At 48.3% G+C, this 21,326-nt stretch overlaps 1 protein-coding gene across 1 annotated transcript in view; it reads left to right on the forward strand.

The window, feature by feature from the left end:
• ATM (ATM serine/threonine kinase) overlaps window positions 1-21,326 on the forward strand; it is a 181,343-nt gene that overhangs the window by 28,263 nt on the left and 131,754 nt on the right. Inside the window, exons 11-18 of the mRNA XM_040426253.1 lie at window positions 90-287; window positions 963-1,058; window positions 2,440-2,665; window positions 2,862-2,987; window positions 10,440-10,565; window positions 10,789-10,878; window positions 11,948-12,116; window positions 20,531-20,727. Coding sequence (XP_040282187.1) covers window positions 90-287; window positions 963-1,058; window positions 2,440-2,665; window positions 2,862-2,987; window positions 10,440-10,565; window positions 10,789-10,878; window positions 11,948-12,116; window positions 20,531-20,727 — 1,228 coding nt within the window. The remainder of the gene's footprint in view (window positions 1-89; window positions 288-962; window positions 1,059-2,439; window positions 2,666-2,861; window positions 2,988-10,439; window positions 10,566-10,788; window positions 10,879-11,947; window positions 12,117-20,530; window positions 20,728-21,326) is intronic.

Raw genomic sequence — 21,326 nt, forward strand, 5'->3', positions numbered from 1 at the left:
GTCTGTAAAAGGTTCTCCATCACTGCCCTAGACGAATATTGAAGGTAAATGTACCAACCATGTCCTCTACTCGTATTCATTTCTTTCAGCTCCGCCGTGCAGTGCTTGTGTTTGGCCCTCACCTCCTGCGTTGTCCCAGATCACCTTACATCAAACCTGGAGTTACCTATACACGAGGGCAACGGGGGCAAAACGGTGCTAAAGGAAGAGATCATTAAGTGGTTACTCTTTGGTCATCTAGATGATGACGTGGAGGACATCAACGAGCAGGCCCCATTAATAAACCAGTGAGTGGTAATATCCATGTGGTATGTTTAATCTTGTATTCTGCTTTAAAGAGGACCTGCCACTACTAAATGCAGTGCAGCCTGCGGGCAGCCTGTTATAGAGCAGGAGGAGCTGAGCAGATTGGCATATAGTTCTGGGCCTATGTTGTTTTTTTTTGTGTTTTTTAATTTTAGGTAAAGGGGAGTGATTAGAATTTTGATCTATTTTTATTTTTAAAACCTTTTAATTAAAAAAAAAATTCTAGGCCCCCAAGGGGACCCCAACGTGCAATCATTTGATTGCCTTTTGTATTAAAGGAGTATTAATTATCAGATCAGTGGGGGTCCTACCGCTGGGACCCCACCGATCACGAGAATGGTTGCCGTGTATCCCCCTAAAATGGACGCAGCGGCTGGTTGGAAAAGTGTGCCACCACGCCATTCATCTCTGTGAGATCGCCAGAGATAGCCAAGAACAGAGCTATCTCAGATTACAGCTCTAATGGAGCAGCGGCTCACTTTTCCGACCAGCCACTCCATCCATTTCAGGTGGCTTTACGAGGTACGGGCTAACCGTTCTCTTGGTTATGATTCTGCTGCTAACAAGGTACACATCAGTTCTGTAAGTTACATGGTTGGGGACATGCATGAAGGTTGCAGGGACATCTTACTGTATGTGTTGTTTGACATCCTTAGGTACTTTTCCCAGCCATCCTTCCAGAAATCTCTTGTTAGCCTCACAATGAAGAATTCCAGCGCTGCTATGGACTATTTTGGAAGCTTTCTGGAGTGGTGAGTAGAAATGTATGTAGGTTCTACTTTTTATGTCACCGTTGCTGCAGACAGTGTAGTAGCCTGCAGGCTCTGCGCATGATACAACAGTGGGGGAAGATGACAGTAGTAGCTATGGCTCTGTACCTTCTGTGGATCTGTAAAGACTTTTGTGGGACCCTTCGATAATGATTTATAATGCTTTGTGTCTCTGCCTGACCTGTATCTACAGAGACACACCGCATTATAACTCATTAGAATGCATTGCACTCTTGCGAAACAAGCAGTGTCCATAACGGGCAATCACACTCACACGCGGATTTCCGCACAGGACACGCTCGTCTAAATGGGCCTAAATCTGAAATAAAAATCTCGGACAATCCCTTCGGCCACAAGTACGTCATGGTGGTTGAGGGAATGTAGGGTGTGGGCTGCGGCATTGAGCCTGCGCCATGCGCAGCGGGTGCCGGCTGTATCATACAGCATGCACCCGGCCTCAACGATGGGGAATGGCGATCGCGCCGAACCCTATCATTTCACCCTTCAGATGTATCAATCAACACCAATCGCTGCATCTGTGCAGTTAGGCAGAGGGGTGCGGTTCCCTCTGCCTTCCTATCGGAGCCCCCACAGTGAAATTGCAGGACTCCGAATGGTTACCATGGCAGCCTGGACACTGCTGAAGCTTTGCAGGCCTGCCATGATAAGCTCCCTGCTAAGCTGTGCACAAAGCACAGTGCAGCAGGGACAGTGTATTAGGGTGAAAGGGAGAAGGGATCAAAAGATCCCAGGTTCTAGCCCCCTAAAGAGGTTAAAAGTTATTACTATAAAAGTAAACCGTTACAAAAATTTAAAAAATATATATATATTTAAAGTTTAAATCACTCCCTTTCCCAAATGTACATTTAAAAATATATTAACAATCACAAAAAATAAACATATCTGGTATCGGCGCGTCTAAAAATGTCTGAACTATTAAAATGTTTAAAGAAAATTACTGTGCAGTAAACGCTGTAATGGAAATAAAAGTAAAAGCACACGATTCATAATTTTTTTGTCACTTTTTCCCCTCCAAAAAATTGAATAAGAGTAGGTTCACACTAGCGTTAGGGATTCCGTTATGGCTATTAGGGTGGAGAGCAAAAATGCAAATCCAAAAATGGGCCTGGTACTATCTTGCGGATTACGGACCCATGCAAGTCATTGAGTTTGCATCCGCAAACGGAGGGCACGCGGCCAGTGCGAGCCATTACGCTCGTGTGCATGAGCCCTTGCAAAGATAAGAGAAATATGGGAATTGCTGGTCTCATGTGGGATTACTACAACAATATGGTGACTTATACCAACACTCTATCGTTTGCTGACTTCGATTTATATAAGTTTGTATTCTTTTCATCTCCAGTTCACACCAGACTAGAGGAAGGGATTCACCTGGCTTCTCTGATATTGAAGAACTCCATCTTGTCTCCTCTTTTAATGAGATAACTGTGCTGTCCAGTCCGCTGGACTCAGCAACCTGTCAAAACACGAGCTCCCTGTGTCTCACTGTGCATCAGAGTATTAGAAAGAAGCTGGAGCTCGACCTGCTCACTGTCTCCGAGCAGCTACTCAACAGCTATTCCGCAGAGGTATAAGAGGCTGTCGTACAGTTCTGCTACTTACCACCATGATGGAATACTCACCTTACCATGGTGTCTAGTAGAGTTTCTAAAGCGTCCATTCCCTGTAATAGGAGCGGACCTGGATTTTTCTCAGATTGATGTTTTAGTATGTGCATGTGAAGAATATTACTTTTATTGTATATTTTTGTTTTCTTTAACTTAGACTACACCTCCTGAATCTTTGGTTCGATGTGCAAGTCTCTTGACCGGAGTGTTAGCTTGTTACTGCCACGCGGGGGTCATCAGTGAAGATGGGGCTTGCCAGTCTAGTTTATTTCAGAAAGCCAAGGTAGGCCTCTGCATGTTACCAAGTTGCATTTTCTAATAGATGTAGGTTTATCATCAAAATGACCATTTTAATCATGTTTTTATTTTGAGCCCAGGCCATTGATACTAGTCGTGACGTCACTTGGCCAGCGGTAAACAGCGAGAAGGCCGCGGCGCTACTGCCAGCGCCACTGCCTTCTCAAACAGCTGATCGGCGGGGGTCCCGGGTGTCGGACCTCCGCCGATCAGATGCTGATGATCTATCCAGAGGATGGATCATCAGTTTAAAAAAACTGCAGAATCCCTTTAATATTTCTAAGCACCCTGCTTTCCCAGTTTCGCTAATAAAAATGAATAATTAAAAAAATGGACGTTGTTATCAGCTACACAATAAATGATAAAATGGTTTATCCTGCACGGCGAAAGCCATAATGGAGAAAAAAAAAAATCAATATGCTGTTTTTTGGTCACTTTGCTGTCTGAAAGAAATTGAATAAAAAGTGATCAGAAAGTTGTATGTAGGCCAAATGGAAACCAAAAAAAACCACAGCTCGTCCTGCAAAAAGTAAGCCCTCACACAGCGCTGTAGATAAAAAAGCTGTCAAATTTGATGTCAGAATATGGTGACACAGGGTAAAAAGGATGGTTGGATTGTTTTAATAAATGATATGATATATTAAATAGATATGATATATTAAATTGTATATATTAAATTGTGCCATTCAAAAATACAGCTTGTACTGCAGAAAGCAAGTCCTCATATGGAGTTGCAGCTCTTGGAAGGTGGGGAAGAATGACAGCAAGGGATTAAAAATAAAAAGTAATAGCTCTGATGCAGTTTGTACTATTATATTGAGTATACGCAATAAGCAACCAAAAGTACTAGTAAGATCCTGTGTGCATGCAAAAAATTCTGTCTAAGGGTACTTTCACACTAGCGGCAAGGAACTCCGGCGGGTGAACAGCCTGTCGGATCGGTGCTGCCCCTTATGCACGCATGCCCCCGGACTACCGCTCTGGCCCTATTGACTATAATGGGGGTGGGCCGGAACAGCCTGCCGGAGTTCCTTGCCGCTAGTGTGAAACAAGCCTTAAAAGGCAATGTGAAATTTAAAAAAAGGAAATAATCATTGATGTTGAGCTGGTTGTCTCGAAGGCACTAAGGGTACGGCCACAGGGTCAGGTTTCCTGGTGCAGTTTTGGAAGCCAAAATTAAGAGTGTAACTTAAAAGGAGAGACAATATGAAGGACAGATATGATGTCTCCTATTTCTCGCCCATATTCCTTGGGGGACACAGGAAACCATGGGTATAGCTCTGCTCCCTAGGAGGCGTGACACTAAGTGAAAGCTGTAAGCCCCCTCCTCCATCAGCTATACCCTTCAGCCTGGAGAAGAGACTGCCAGTTTTTGCTTAGTGTCCAAGGAGGCAAGACACCCCCTGCCTAGCAGGGTTGTTTTCCTATGATTTTTTTATTTTTGCGTTATTTGTTTTTTTTCTACCTACAGGGACAACAGAGGCGCATTAGACCCCTCTGTTTCTCCCGGGGTTGAGTTGCGCCAGTGCCGGTAATTCCGCACTGCCGCCTCCCCCACAGAAGACAAGGTGGACCAGGGCAGCCTCGCTCCCCTGCGTCCCGCCAGCTCAGGGTCGCCCGCACGCCAAGTCCCTCCCCCGGCTTCCTGCCACCGTGGTGCCAGGAGCTGAAGGGGCGACCCTGCTTGACGGATTGAGGGTGAAGACAGCGGATGGTGAGAGTGGCTGCTCCAGCCTCCCCTTCCCTCCCTCCCACCGCTGCTACGTCCCCCATGGCCGCTGCTACATCCCCCATGGCCACTGCTACATGGCCACTGCTACATCGCCCCCCCCCCCCCCCCCCCGGCAAGCAAGCCGTCTGCCGGGACCGTTACCGGGCATAGTTTGGAGGGGAGTTTTATCTGGGGACGCTGCCTTACAGGGGACGGCTGCAGGCAAGCAAGCCGTCTGCCACATCCAGGCGCGGCGGGGGCCGCTTACATGGCGTGAACGGCGCCATTTCAGGCCGGCACTTCATCACCTTGGGGGGTTAAAATCATTTTGCCGCGCGCGCGCGGCTCTGCTTCAGAGCGGCAGAGGGGGGGCGGAGCTTCCTACATGCGCTCCGCTACTTCCGCTTTCATCGGGCTCCACTTCTCACAGTGCTGTGTGGAATCCTCTCTGCAGTGCGATCCTGAAGCCGTTCATCTCCGTGCTGCTGCCTCTCCTCCACAGCCTCCTCAGTCTGTTCCCCTTACCGCTGCCGCTTGCATCATCCGGGTCTGGTAGGACTGTTAACCCCCTCCGTGCCACAGTACTGTCGCTTGGGTGTTATCCCCGTTCCTTTTTCTTGGGGTCTCCCACTTTAAGTGCAACATCTTTTTTCCACCATGTCAGACCCTTCTGCAGCCGCCAGGCCTTGGTACCATGCCTGTACTGCTTGTAGGGAACCCTTTCCCCGGGGGCAGTCTGATCCGCACTGTACTGCATGCCGAGCTCCACCGCAGCCTCAGTCGCCCGCTGTGTCGCTCCCTGCTTCCTCTGACCCGCCTGACTGGGCTAGATCCCTGTCCCAGGCCGTGGAAAGCCTCACTCATGTCGTGGGCCGCCTAATAGACAGGCCACCTACCCCGCAGGACGCCTCTCTGACTGTCGCGCCCTCCGGGTCCACTGCTTCTGCCGCTGCAGCGGGTTCACTCTCTCTTAGTGACCCCTCCCGAGCTAGGCACTCTCAGAAGCGTATTAGAGTAGAGCGAGCCTCCTCCTCTGAGGCCTCACTCTCCCCGCCACGCGTGCGCACCCAGACGAGCCTCTCCTCTCCAAAGGATTCGCTCTCTGAAGGTGAATTGGCGGTTTCAGATTTGGAAATGGACTCGGCCCTGCCGTCCAAGCTAGCCTCAGCGATGGGTCAACTCATCTCTGATATTCGTGACACCTTTAAGGTGCAGGATGATCCCCCTAGCTCGGACGCAGCTAGCGTCTCCTTTATCAGACCCAGGCAGGCCTCAAAAGTCTTTCCAATCCACTCTGATTTCTCCTCTGTGGTGTCTAAGGCTTGGGCTCGCCCGGACGCCCATTTTGTCAACCCCAAGAAGCTGGACATTTGCTATCCTTTTCCAGCTGATGTCGTGGCCACATGGTCTTCCCCCACCCAAGGTGGACCCCCCCTGTGGCCCGGCTGTCAAAGAACCACGGCCATCCCTGTTCCCGACGGGTCCTCTCTTCAGTCAGCGGAGGACCGTCGCATGGAGACCCTTTCCAAGGGCATTTTTGCTGCCTCCGGTTCTGCTCTCAGACCGGTTTTTGCCTCTGCTTGGGCAGGGAAAGCAATCTCTGCTTGGGGTGCGCAGCTGGAACAGGAGTTGGACTCGGACGTCCCCATCCAGGACCTACGTTCCTTGGCCCAGCTTATTATTTGGGCCGGGAATTTTGTTTGTGAGGCCTCCCTTGATGCGGGAGCCCTTATTGCACGCTCCTCCGCCCTGGCAGTTTCCGTCAGGAGGGAGCTCTGGCTGAAGGTTTGGAAAGCGGACGCTGCCTCCAAACGTTCCTTGGCGGGGCTACCGTTTGCGGGTTCCCGCCTTTTCGGGGTCCGCCTAGACGAACTTATTTCGGAGGCCACGGGTGGTAAAAGCACCCATCTTCCTCAACCCCAAGCCAGGGGCGCCCCCCGCGGACGCCCTGGTGCGTCTCGTTTTCGGTCCTCCCGCAGGGCCTCTGGGTCTCCCACCACAGCTGCCGCTTCGGCTCCTCCCCAGGACAAGCGTAGGAAGCCGTTTTTTCGGGCGCAGCCCTCCTGGCGCAAGCCGCAGGCTGCCCGCACACCCGCAGCAAAGCAGTCCTCTGCCTGAAGGCGCGCCCCCACCCACCCGGGTGGGGGGCCGGCTCCTCCTTTTCAGGGACGTCTGGATGGCTCACGTCTCCGACGCCTGGGCCCTCGAAATTGTGTCCTTCGGATACAAAATCGAATTTGCATCCTTCCCTCCAGATCGGTTCTTTCGCTCCCGCCCGCCGCGGGACCCGAAAAGCGCGGCTGCGTTCTCCGCGGCCGTTCAAGCCTTACTGGACAGGGGGGTGATTACCCCCGTTCCTCTAGAGGAAAGGTTCCAAGGGTTCTACTCGAACCTCTTTGTAGTTCCCAAGAAGGGAGGTTCGGTGCGGCCCATTTTGGACCTCAAAAAGCTCAACCGTTTTCTCCTCCTTCGACGGTTTCGGATGGAGTCCCTCCGTTCCGCGGTGGCTTCCCTGGAGCAGGGAGATTTCATGTCTTCCATCGATATACAGGATGCCTACCTCCATGTTCCGGTAGCCCGGTGTCACCATCGCTTCCTCCGATTCGCTGTGGGGGACCTCCACTTCCAGTTTGTCGCCCTTCCCTTTGGGCTGGCAACAGCCCCCCGGGTGTTCACCAAGGTCCTGGCCCCGGTTTTGGCCTTACTCCGTTCCAGGGGTGTTTTTCTGCTACCGTACTTGGACGATATCCTCATCAAGGCTCCGTCCCTTTCTCAAGCGGTTGCCAGCGTGGATCTCACTCTAGAGACTCTGGCGAGGTTCGGTTGGGTCATCAACTTCCCCAAGTCCTCCCTTCCCCCCTCCAGACAACTAGTCTTCCTGGGAATGCTTTTAGACACAGGAGCGGCGGAGGTACGTCTTCCCTCGGAAAAACGTCTGATCCTCCGTGGGGCGGTTCGGGGTCTCCTTCTCCACCGTCGACCGTCCTTCCGCTTCTGCATGCGGGTCTTGGGGCAGATGGTTGCCTGCTTCGAGGCGATCCCATTTGCGCAGTTTCACTCCCGCCCTCTCCAACGGGCGATCATCTCCTCCTGGGACAAATCGCCGGAGTCTCTGGATCATCCCTTCCGTCTATCGCCTCCGGTGCGGTCATCTCTCCGCTGGTGGTTACAGTCCCCCTCTTCTGGGCAGGTCCTTTCTGCCACTCAACTGGTTGGTGGTTACAACCGATGCCAGTCTCTTGGGCTGGGGAGGCGTGTTTCCTCCCCGATCCGTCCAGGGCATTTGGTCTCCATCGGAGTCCAAACTCTCGATCAATGTCCTGGAGCTGAGAGCGGCCCTTCTGTCTCTACGACACTGGACTCATCTGCTGAAGGGTCATCCTGTTCGTGTACAATCGGACAACGCCACGGCTGTGGCGTACATAAACCACCAGGGGGGCACTCGCAGCGCTGCAGCAATGCGGGAGGTCACCAGCATTCTCCGTTGGGCGGAAGCCCACGTCCCGGCCCTATCTGCAATTTTTATTCCAGGGGTGGACAATTGGGCGGCGGACTTCCTCAGTCGCACCACTGTCGACCCCGGCGAGTGGTCTCTTCACCCGGAGGTATTCGAGGCCATTTGCCTTCGTTGGGGCATACCGGACGTGGACCTCATGGCCTCAAAATTCAATCACAAGGTCCCCGCCTATCTGTCCAGGGCCAGGGATCCGGGAGCTTGCGGAGCCGACGCCCTCGTTCTTCTTTGGCGAGGCTTCGCGCGCCCATACATATTCCCTCCCATCCCTCTCCTGCCCAAGGTCCTTCGGAAGATCGCGGCGGAAGGCGTCTCGGTGATTCTGGTCGCTCCGGACTGGCCCCGCCGGTCTTGGTATGCCGACCTCATGCTGCTCCTGGCAGACGCGCCCTGGCCGCTGCCCGCCAGGGAAGATCTTCTCTCTCAGGGACCGATCTTCCACCCGCGTTTAGGGTCCCTACGTTTGACGGCGTGGTTGTTGAGACCACCGTCCTGACACGTAGGGGTTTTTCTGCGGACGTCGTCCGCACCATGATCCGCGCCCGTAAGCCGTCCTCTTCTAGGATCTATTATAGGACCTGGAGGGCCTTTTTGGGGTTCTGTGCCGATCTGGGGATTCCTCCGCTCCGCTTTTCTCTCCCCACCGTTTTGTCCTTTCTGCAGAGCGGACTGGCCCAAGGTCTAGGCCTGAGTTCTTTGAAGGGTCAGGTGTCTGCGCTGTCCATTTTGTTTCAGCGCCCACTGGCCCCCCTTGGTCCTGTCAAGACCTTCCTTCAGGGCGTGGCTCACGCGGTTCCCCCGTACCGCCCTCCGGTACCGCCCTGGGACCTGAACCTGGTTCTCTCAGCGCTCCAGGCTTCTCCTTTTCAGCCTCTGCGGACGGTTTCCTTGCGACTTCTGTCCTCCAAGGTTATTTTCCTTGTAGCCGTCACCTCTCTTCGGAGGGTGTCCGAATTGGCTGCACTTTCCTGTCTGGAACCTTTCCTAGTGTTCCACCAGGACAAGGTGGTTCTTCGTCCGGTCCCTTCCTTCCTTCCTAAGGTGGTCTCCGCCTTTCATCTGAACGAGGACATCGTTCTCCCCTCTTTGTGTCCTTCCCCTTCCCACCCGCGGGAGAGGAAGCTTCATCGCCTGGACGTTGTCAGGGCGCTCAAGGTTTACCTGGAGGTAACCAGCTCTTTCAGGCGTACTGACTCGCTCTTTGTGGTTCCGGAGGGGTCGCGCAGAGGGATGGCGGCATCCAAAGTTGCTATCGCCCGTTTTGTCAAGATGGCTGTTACTGAGGCTTATCTCGCCAAGGGCAAGATTCCGCCCCTTGGTGTTACCGCTCACTCCACTAGAGCGGTCGGGGCTTCCTGGGCTCAGAGGAATCGGGCTTCTACGGAGCAGATTTGCAAGGCGGCCACTTGGTCCTCCTTGCACACCTTCACCAAGTTCTACAGGGTGCATACTCATGCGTCGGCTGACGCCGCTTTAGGCCGTCTGGTGTTGCAGGCGGCAGTTGATTGATGCCTCTGGTGTTGGTCTAGTTTGTTCTGGTCCCTCCCTTCTGGGACTGCTCTGGAACGTCCCATGGTTTCCTGTGTCCCCCAAGGAATATGGGCGAGAAAAGGAGACTTTTGTATTACTTACCAGTAAAGTCTCTTTCTCGCTCTTCCTTGGGGGACACAGCACCCGCCCTTCATTTGGGTTACAGTTGTGGTTCCGGCTTGGTTGCCCCCGTTGGGGCTAGACAGTTCTTTTTTCCGGTTGGTGGTTATCTTTCACTACTTGGACACGCAACTGGCAGTCTCTTCTCCAGGCTGAAGGGTATAGCTGATGGAGGAGGGGCTTACAGCTTTCACTTAGTGTCACGCCTCCTAGGGAGCAGAGCTATACCCATGGTTTCCTGTGTCCCCCAAGGAAGAGCGAGAAAGAGACTTTACTGGTAAGTAATACAAAAGTCTCCTTTTTTTTGAAATTACTCATGGTTTTGGCTTCCATGTGGCCGTACCCTAATTTCTTACAGCCTCAGACCCTCCAGCCTCAGAAGTTTGATGACCCATTTCCATGGGCTTCCGATCCGTGCCTCTGCTCCGCAAAAGATAGGACATGTCCTGTCTTTTACGGTATTTCGCGGATCGCAGACCCATTCTGGTCCGTACAGGCTCGGAGCCCGGAATGATCTCTTAGTCAAAATATTTTACAGTTTTTTATTTTTAATTTTTTTTCAGATGTTGATGCAGTGCGCTGGTGAGAGCACCTCCATGTTAAAGGGGAAATTAAATGAAGAACCGAAAATTGTAATGTTGGGGGCATTAATATCCCAATGTCTGAACTGTGTTTGCAACTGCATGAAGGTAATGTATCGAGTGTAAGGTGCCTGCAGTACTGTATGGAAAGATCTCTTCACCCTGGCATCAAGACCTTCGTTTCTGACAGATGCATGATGTGACTCATTTTACAATTTAAAGCAAATAAACTTTAATTTTAAGGGGCTCTGATGGGGGAAAAAAAGGCACACATGTAAAGGGTCATTTAAGTGGCTGGTTAACCCTCTCATTACGCTTTTGTTATTTTTAGATGGGTCCCTCTCAGTTCGCCACAGATTTGTTTCTTCGGCTTATAACACTGAGAATGTCAACGGATTTGTGTGAAATATGTCGACTCTTGGTAAGTTTAACTACTAACTTAGTACAGTTGAAAAGACTCATGTGGTCCTTTTAGTATATAGCTCGGGGTCCTCGGCAACATTTCATCAAGTAACAGTCTCAATAAAAATGTGCAACTTTTTTAAATCGGACCATTTTTATTGGTTTTTACATTTAGAAATAACAGTACAACACGTACAATACAGTGGCTCCCCTGAAACCTCTCCCATCCTCCCCTGCCACCTCTGTGCAGTTTCCTCCCGCACCCCAATAGACATCTACGCCCTGAATCCACTTTCAAGATTTCCACTGGACTCCCAACAACTACGCCCTTCTCTCTGACCGGAGCGTGATACTCTCATAGTATCTAATAACCATGCCCTCGTCAATTCCTGGGAGGCTAAGCCAGAATTAAGAATCCAAGTCTCCCATTGTTTTAAGAATTTAGTGAGTGTTCCCCTTTTCAAGTATACCCACCCCCTTTCCAACCGTACCATCTGATTTATGACCCCTTTTAGCTCCTGCTTATTCGGGCCAGCAGGTTGGATCCAATACTTTGCAATCAGTTTCCTCGTTGAATACAGAATTTTGGCTATTGCCTTCCTTTGCCCCTCCGCAACTGGTAAGACTTGGACATAACCTAACAGGCCTATCACTGGGGTCCTAGGGATCACGATGTTATACATGGTATCCAACATGTCAAACACTGAGGTCCAGATAGTGCTCAACCCTCCACAAGACCACATCTTGTGAATAAGATTTGCCTCCAGAAATTGTGCAACTTTAGTGTGTCCGTATGGGCGGAAAGTTGTGTGGCAGTTGTGCACAGTAGTTGCAGAATTTTCTCCCTGTTGGACAGTTGCGCAGTGGACACAGTTTTACCACCATCTTCCTGTGACCAAAAGTCATTCTGATCCCCTAGTTTAAACAATGAAAAAAAAAAAGAAAGATTATTTGGGTGCAGCAAGTTCTTGGCCCGGTAAATGACAACTTTATATATTTGCAACTTTGGCAAAAAAGCTTTAATAAGTGTGTCGCATTTCATGTGTAAATCGGTTACATTCTCAGTGTTGTGTACTATGCAATCACAGGTGAGCAGCAATGGCACAGTAGCTGAGGCCTTAGATGGAGATCCCATGGATACAGACAGAGATACAAGAATGGATATAGAAGACCAAGGAGATGCAGACTTCTTCGATGACCATTCTATTACTGAAGCCACAGAAAACATAGAAAGTGGGGAACTACAGAATATCACTGGTAGGGGATCAGTCACTTCTAAACAAAATCTAATTCTTCCTTCTACATAGAAGATGTGTCCATTCACACGTGTGGATGCCATATTCAGCAGTGCTCCCGATGTATACAGCTGATGTACCTGGAGTTCTGTTGTCCAGATGTATGCCAAAGAATTATCATTTTGGCTTCCCTTTAAACGAAATTTAGAACAGCAACAGAACCTCTGTGTCTGATACAGAAGTTCATTGGTGAATATGTGATTGTCTACATTCTCAATAGCAGCAGACTATCATTCTTGGAAATATCTACTTTCTCGCCCATTCCATTGGGGGACACAGACCATGGGTATAGCCTAGGTCATTACTAGGAGGAGACACTATGCAAATAAAAGAGACAGCTCCTCCTCCCCGGGCTATACCCCCATGCTCTACCGGGAGGACCCCAGTCTTGCTTAGTGTCAGATAAGGAGGTGTAATTCTGTGCAATTTTGCTTCCCTGGTCTCTGGGTGGAGCAAGCGCCGGGGTCGAACTGACGTCACCGGCTACCTCCCACCCTCCCCCACAAGTTAAGTGGAACCGGGCTCAACCTGCAGCTCCGGCGGCCTACCAGATTCGGGGTCACCTTCCTGCCCTCCTCCAGATCACTGCAGGACAAGATTGCAGGACGCAGATAAGTACACTGCCTCTCCCGGTGTGACACTTAGGGCCGCTTAGTGGGTGGTTTGAAGGGGGGAAGGATTCCTGTCTGGGGCATTCGCTATCAGAAGTGGCAACTTCCTCGGCTCTCCCTCAGCGGTGCTCTAGGGGGCGGGCTCTCCTACCCTTCCGGCGGCCGGGTCTCTATTATTTTTTCATATTTCCCGTGCGCGCGCGGGTTTCGCGCTTCCTGACGCGATTTGTGGGCGGAGCCCTATCCTTCAGCTCTGCACTTCTGGCTCAGCGCTCTCCATACGCGGCTGCTCCCGGCTCCACACTGTTGCGGTAGGATAGTTATTGCTCTCGTGCTGCAGGAACGGTAGGAGACCCTGACCCCTTCCTTTGCAGGGATTGCTGCCATCATGCCGAAACCTGGGGCCTCCCAAAAATCCAAGTCTGCCCCTCAGGCCCCACTGGGGCTTTGTAAGGTCTGCTGTTTGCCATTTTCGGTCACGGGATCCTGTGACTCTTGCCTTGCCTCTGGACAGGATCATCCTCCCCCTCCTCCTCCTCCTCTCACTCAGCCCAGTCCTCCCTCCGCCCCGTCGGAGCCAGCGGAACCCGCTTGGGCCTCCGCCATTTCTGGGGCGGCCGCTCATTTAGCCCAAGTCTCTCGCGCTGCCATGGCCTTCATGGAACGCATGGCGTCCACGGATCCTGTGGCTAACACCAATCCGCTTCCCAGTGGTTCCCACAGAGGACGCTCAGCCGCTAAGAGGCAGCGTACACAGCAGCATCCTTCCTCGGATGATTCTGCTTCCCCTCCTCGCCTGGAGGCCCGTTCAGACACTTCCCCTCCTCGCTGGGACCATAGATCGGAAGGGGAAAGATCCAGTTCTGACGAGGACACAGAGCTGGAACCGTTGCCCAAGCTGTCCACTATGGTGGCAGACTTGGTGGCGGCGGTCAGGGATATTTTTGATATCCAGGGGGAATCTCCTTCCGCTGGTAGCCAGGAATTCCCTCTTTTCCACTCTAGGAAACAACAAACGGTTGTATTGCCCATACATGGCGAGTTCGACAAGGTCCTCTCTAAGGCCTGGGACCGGCCTAATCACCGGTTTTCTGCCACGAAACGCATGGATACTCTTTATCCATTTCCGGCAGAAAATGTGCAGCAGTGGTCTTCTCCTCCTAAGTTCGACCCGCCAGTGGCCAGATTGGCTAAGAATACGGCCATACCTGTCTTGGACGGTTCGTCTCTACGGGATGCAGTTGACAGGCGTTTGGATTCTCTGTCCAAAGCCATCTTCACTCTGGCAGGCACACTCTGCGGATGCGGTGCGATTTTCACGCATGGTTGCTAGGTGACAGTCTATTCACTGTATTATTTTCCCTTATAACATGGTTATAAGGGAAAATAATAGCATTCTGAATACAGAATGCTTAGTAGGTGATCAATTGAGGGTTAAAAAAAAAAAAAAAAAAAATTAACTCACATTCTCCTCTTGTTCGTGTAGTTCCCGGTCTCTTCTTTACTTCTCAAAAGATGAACTATCGGCTAGGACCTGTGGTGACGTCAGATCACATGCTCCAATCACATGGTCCATCACCACGGTGATGTACCATGTGATTGGAGCATGTGATCTGACGTCACCAAAGGTCCTTTAGCCCACAGCTCATCATTAAATAAGTAAAGTAGAGACCGGGAACTCCGCGAACAAGAGGAGAAGGTGAGTTAATTTTTTTATTTTTTTTTGACCCTCAATTGATCACCTACTAAGCATTCTGTATTCAGAATGCTATTATTTTCCCTTATACTCATGTTATAAGGGAAAATAATAAAATCTACAGAACACCTAACCCAAGCCCGAACTTCTGTGAAGAAGTTCGGGTTTGGGTACCAAACATGCGTGATTTTTCTCACGTGAGTGCAAAACGCATTACAATGTTTTGCACTCGCGCGGAAAAATTGCAGGTGTTCCCGCAACGCACTCGCCCATTTTCCCCCAACGCCCGTGTGAAAAAGACTTCATAAACTCTTATTTAAGCCACATAGTTCTTAGTAAGATAAGAACTGAGCTATAATCACTGTTTAGGAGGTCAGAGATTAGAGATAAGGAGCCCGTTGGCTACCCAAATGACAGAATAGACAGAAAATCGACATTCAGCTCTTTGAGCATTTCCAAAGGATTCCATATTTTTTTATAAAGACCATTAATAAATCATAAAAAAAATGATTTTAGCTCAAAATAAGTACAATGCAATAATAAATTAAAAAAATGCCCCCATATATACATATACATAGCCTTTAAGGGGAGTTTGATAGATTCACTATGTTGTAAAAGAGTTATGATTCTTCTTGTATTATCTGGAGCCTGTCTATTTTCCATAAATCCGACCTGATCATTTTTAATAAATGAGGTAGTATATTTTTGAGTCTAGTCGCAAGTATTTTAGCATATGTTTTCACATCTGTATTTAACAGAGAAATAGCTGTAGTTTTTTATGTTTTCTGGGTCCTTTCCAGCTTTAGAAATGGTAACAATCAACACTTAAAGCATTTTGGATGGGAAGGAGCCCAATTCCGGAGCTGTATTGAACACTGTGGATGCAGGGGACAGAATGTTTAGCAACTTTCTATAATATTTGTTAGTTAGACCATCTGGTCCCGGGCATTTATGTAGTGGGGCTGTTGATATCGCTGCCTTTATTTCTGTGAGGGATATCGGGTTATTTAGGGTTGCAAGTTTATCCTGAGATAGGATCGGGAGCTGTAATTTATCTAAGAAAGCGTCAATTTGTTGTTTGGTAGGTGGAGTGATAAGGCTGTTTTGTTCTAGGTCTATGTAAAAATCTTTGAAGGCATTCGCTATTTCTCTTGTTTCAGTTCAGCTGTAGTAAGGTGTTTGATTTGCACAATTCTGTATTTATTGGGTGGTAGCTTTATAGTCATGTGTGTAATGTACTAGTTTTGTTTTTTTCAAAGCGTGTTCATGCTTATGAAAAAGGAGGTTGCTGAGGTGTGAACGTAGTTTATTCATTTCTGTGTTCATACTGAATGAAAATGCTTTTTTGTTTTGTATTTCTAGTTCTTTGATATTATTGATAGTAGTGTCTATTTCCCTATTTCTTAGTTTTTTCAGCACTGTTTCCAGTTTGATAAATGTGTCTCTTATCGTCGCCTTATGGGTGTTCCATAGAATGAATGGGCCAATACCCTCTTTATCATTAAAGGGGTTGTCCGGGTTCAGAGCTGGACCCGGACATACCCTTATTTTCACCCAGGCAGCCCCCCTGAGGCTAGCATTGGAGCATCTCATGCTCCGATGCGCTCCCTTGCCCTGTGCTAAATCGTGCAGGGCAAGGGTTTTTTTTTTTTTCAATAACACACTGCCGGGCCGAAACTTCCGCCCGGCTAGGGCAGCGCTAAATCCCGCCCTTCATTGCCGGTGACGTCACCGGGCTTCCTGGCAGCCCTATGGAGAGCCCCGGTACGTCACCGGATCTCCAGAAAATGCGTTTGCCCTGCGCAATTTAGCGCAGGGCAAAGGAGAGCATCAGAGCATGAACTGCTCCGATGCTCAAGTCAGGGGGGCTGCCGGGGTGAAAATGAAGGTATGTCGGACAACCCCTTTAAGATAGAAATATTGTTTTAGGTCGCCTTCTATTTTGGACTGCTATTCTTTGTGATTGATTAACTAAGAGTTGGCTCCCCAAATATAATTTTTAGTGAGCTTGAAGTTGTCACATAGTGTAATTAGAATGGGCACATTTGCCGAGAAAGATATGTTGTCTTTTAAGGTTTTGTCTATTAAGAAATAGTCTATTCTCGAGTAAGAACTTTGTCTAGTGGAAAAGTATGTATAATCCTGTTGGGTAGCATTTTGTAGCCTCCATATGTCAAACGAATAAACTAGTGTGTTAAATGTACAGTCTTTGTTCCTTAATTGGGTTGACGAATCCAGTTTTGGGTTGTGTTGCGTTAAAGTTGCCGCAAACAGTTACGGTAAGTTTCCTTATTTAAGTTTATTTACTTTATTTAGAAGTTTTTTTTAAAAAGCTAGTTTGTCTGCCATCTGGGTAATATGCATTAACTAGGGTGATGGGCTTATTACTAATGATACTAATATGAGAATTAGGGGGCACATTTTATTAGATGCCGGTCTTGCACTGGCGGTGGATATCCGGAGTTATGTAGAGGCGCTGGCCTCTACATAACTTCAGCGTATCCACTGCTGATTCTAAATGTAAGATAGCTTCCTTGATGTCTTACATTTAGACTGTTTTCTGCCGGCCTTTCCCTGCCCACTCCACGTTCCCTTTTTTAGACCTGGCGTGAGTGGAGAAGAAGTCGCGGATTCTGCCGTGACATGGCGTGCGACAGAATCTGCGCCAGATATATGCCACAAAAGTGGCGTATATCTGTTTGTAAATGACCCCCTATGTATCTGCTTTCCGAGTCTATTACTTGTATGTTTATAGTGACTGTTAGTGAACGGCTAAATAGTATTAGGACGCCTCTCTTCTTTTGATGATAATGGGAACATTTCTGTTAATGATCTTGGATGCAGGCTATGTCTGCCTTATAATGTTAGATCTCCTTCCATAACAGACCTCTTTTAAATCGTAAGTTCAGGCCCCGCACATTCATAGAGCGTATCTTAATAACCATATATTATAAATGCTTGAGCAAAATGCTTCTAGATTGCTCTACTATATGTGAGGTGCCGTCGCCATTAGGTGGCACCAGTATTGAATGTCATGGGTGCCTGAATCAAGTGTAATATACTGGCTACAGTTGGCATAGAGTATAATGAAAGTCTCAAGTTGTCAAGTGTGATAATTGTATAGGATAGTGATTCTTTAAGATGCTGTTTCCACAAAGTGAAAAGAATAAACATGAACAGTAAAACCGAACTTTGATCAGCAAAGTACCGTATTTTTCGCTTTATCAGACGCACCTAGGTTTTAGAGGAGGAAAATAGGGAAAAAATATTTTGAACCAAAAGGTGTGCTAAAATATTTAGTTTACACTGTTATGGGGGATCTACGGATGACACACTGTTATGAGGATATTTGGAAGATCTATGGATGTGACTATAACCCCCCTCATCCTTTAGAATACACCCTTGTAACGCAGTACATTGGTGTATTCTTAAAGATGAGGGGGGTTATAGTCACATTTAATATTAGCACTGTCCAGAGACTATAATGTAATTGGCCTGTGTTTATATAAAAATGACTATAACCCTCTCCTCATCCATAAGAATCCATCTATTTAATTCAGTACATGGGTGTATTCTTAAGGATGGGGGGGGGGGGGGGGTTATAGTCACATTTAATATTTAAACTGTCCAGAGACTGTAATGTAATTGACATGTGTTTATATTAAATGTGACTATAACCCCTCCTCATCTATAAGAATGCATCTATTTACTGCAGTACATGGGTGCATTCTTATGGATGAGGGGGGGGGGGGGGGTTATAGTCCTATTTAACACACAGTTCATTTTTAGGTCAGCCCCTGAGCTGTCACTTACCAAGGACTTTAGGTGACAGGGGATAGAACAGGGCGATGGAGGCCACTACAACTCCTTCCTCCCTCCTATCTCACAGCAGTTCCATTGGTGGTCTGTGACAACGGCGCTCATGGCCGGACTGGAGGGAGGGGGGTAAGCTTATTGGTGGAGGCGGCAGTTCCCGCCGGCGCACACCACCAATCAGCAGTACGTGCAGGGGACAGTGCAGCGGAGAAGGAGAACTGCTCTCCTCCCCCTTCCTCTTCTATGGAGCGGACCCAGGCAGTAGCTGCGTACTATGGACGTGCGGACTGGCGGCATTCAGCTTTAATCAATGCTTAACTGCCGCCTCCCGCCCCACACTTAAATCGCAGGATCAGGAGCAGGCTAATTAAAAGCTCCTGAAGCCCTGCAGTACTGCTGGCCTGCTTGATTTTCGACAGATTCACTTTATTAGACGCAGTAACTTTTCCCCCCACTTTGGAGGGGAAAAAGTGCGTCTTATAAAGCAAAAAATACGGTAGGTGGCAAAGTACATATAAACATCTGATTTCCAAGTCAGATCGTTCTACGTATGAATTCTGAATCAGATATAATCGGCTTGAAAGCTGAGTGTAGTGGGTGTAAATAAAACATATATGTGTGAGCAAGTCCTCAGGTTTGAGGAAAGTCAATGAATCAATAAACCAGCTATAACATTTTAGTGAATATACCGTCCTGTCTTGGACAGTCTAATCGCTGCTCTGTGACAGGGATCTAGGTTTGCTTGTAGCGATCTCAACAAGGTTGATGTTCCATCCCTTGAGTAGGTTGACTCCTTCTTCTGGTGTCTGTATAATATGGGTCTTGTTAAAATCTTTATCGGGAACCCCCATCTGTAGGGTATATTGTTGTGACCTAGGGTTTATGGGACTTGGATAAAGTTCCTCCTCAGTTGGAGCATCTCCACAGATAGATATTGATATCCTTGTAGGGAGTAGATAGCACTTTTGTTTTCCTCGATTTGTTTAGTAGCTTGTCTTTTGTAGAGAAAAGCATGTACCTTGCTAATACGTCTCTGGGTACTGTGTTGAGGAGACTACTGGGTTTAGCAATTCTATGAGCCCTGTTAATAGAGAGTTCAGAATCCTTGGCGTTGGCTATCAAAACCTTTGTGAGATCTGTGAGATAGGAGACCAGTACTGTGTTTGGGACCGATTCTGGGATCCCCCTTACTTTCACATTATTTCTTCTGTTATGACCTTGTTTTGCAGTGTCTCTACTGTATCGTTCAGATTATTATGGCCATTATTTGAGTAAAAGAACAAGGCCATCTTGTGTTCAATGTGAGAAACTCTAGGACCGGAGAGGCGTTACAGCCTGTCTCTAAAGAGTATTCTGTAACCGTTCCAGCATCTCAATCAATGTGGTCACAGACATTTCTTTATTATTAGCCTGGTAGATCTCAGTAGGGCTCTCAACAAAAGCTTCATTCAGGGATGGAGGCTATCCCTATTGGGCCCTGGTGTGGTAGATGTGGTTTCTTCCTCCTTGCTGTGTTCAAGCGCAGGAAAATGCGCCATCTTGCCCTTGCTTCTGTGTGAAATAGCATGACTCTGTTATAGTCTCTAGTCTTTGGTAGACTTACATGACAGTGGTAAAGATGACCCTGAGTCCTGCGAGTCTGACAGGGATCCCGGTGGGGGGGGAGTGTGCACCTTTGGAGGCAATTTTTTTTGTTATTTTGTTATTGCATTGTACTTATTATGTGGTAAATAAGTAATTATGACCTCTTAGTAATGTAGAGATAAGGTTTATAAGATGACCAGTACAAAGTGAAAGTACCAGTCACACAGCTAGAAAACCAGTTAACGCTTTTCTGATGGGCTCAATAGTTTTAATAAAGGACAATTGAAAAAAAAAATATTCAGCCCAAAATGAGTAAAATGCAATCATAAAAAAATCGCCCCCGAAGGTGTACATAGTCTTTAAGCACTGCTGTCTTTTCTGTCGTATATCTTGAAGTGGTTCCTGCCCATCTGCCGCATGTAGTCTTCCCCCGTAGGGGGTTTAGAAGTCGCTGGCAGGCTTGTTAATGTTAGTTCTGAGCGAGGTAGAGTGAGGCCATTACAGTACTCGGCCAAACCACGGCCCCTTTTGCGACTTTTTGAAGTTAGAATTCAGGACGGCAGAACTTTAAAAACTTCCCCAAGAGCTTTAGCACCGTACGGCATTGAAGCACGCTTTGCAGGTGTTTGGATGGTACATAACTTCGCCATTCCATTTTTTCCTCTCTAGGTGCAGTGAGTCCGCTATCAGAAGAACATTTGACCAAACCTGAGATGGTGCTGTCTCAGACTCTACAATTCCTGTGTTTCTGTGCATCTCCTGCCATCAATCACAATGTTAATTTCAGACCTTCTGACATAAGGAGAAGACTCTTGAACCTCATTGATACAACACTAGACACAAGCAAACCGCTGCATCTCCGGGTGGTAAGATGAGAGCGCTAACTGGGCGAAACATGTTGACTGTCGCTGGTCTTGAGCAAATCGCTGAAAAGGATATCAAATTTACAACATTTCACAAAAAACACAGGGAGGAATTTATCACCCCCCATGCCACTTTTCTGGTGGAAAAAAGTTGCAAACACCTTGTTTGTGACTTTGTAAATGCCACTGAAGTGGTGTTTCTCTGGCGCTCTCGCCATTTTCTCAAAAAGGGAGCATGGGGGGTGGGGGCAGCCACATTTATCTTCTTTCACTCCAGTTTTCTATTTAAACTAATGCACACTGAGTGCTGGAGATGTGCCTAATTTATGACAAGGCGTACGCCTCGTTATAGATTAGGCACATCCTCTGGCAGCGCAGGGGAGATCATAGGCCAGTGTAAAATGGTGGTCTATAATAAACTCCCCCCATAGGATACAAGGGAAGTTAAATCACCAGTTCCCAGCTGCATGCAGACAAGCCACAATGTCATATGAGGGATTTCACACAGGTGCAAAATGCCGGTGACCCCCACTCTCACATCTACCGCTCATGAGGGGGTTACTGCTTAGTATTTTAAACTTCTTTAAGTTTCAGCTAGCTGT

The sequence above is a fragment of the Bufo bufo genome, chromosome 3 (genome assembly GCF_905171765.1).
Source record: "Bufo bufo chromosome 3, aBufBuf1.1, whole genome shotgun sequence".
NCBI lineage: Eukaryota > Metazoa > Chordata > Amphibia > Anura > Bufonidae > Bufo > Bufo bufo.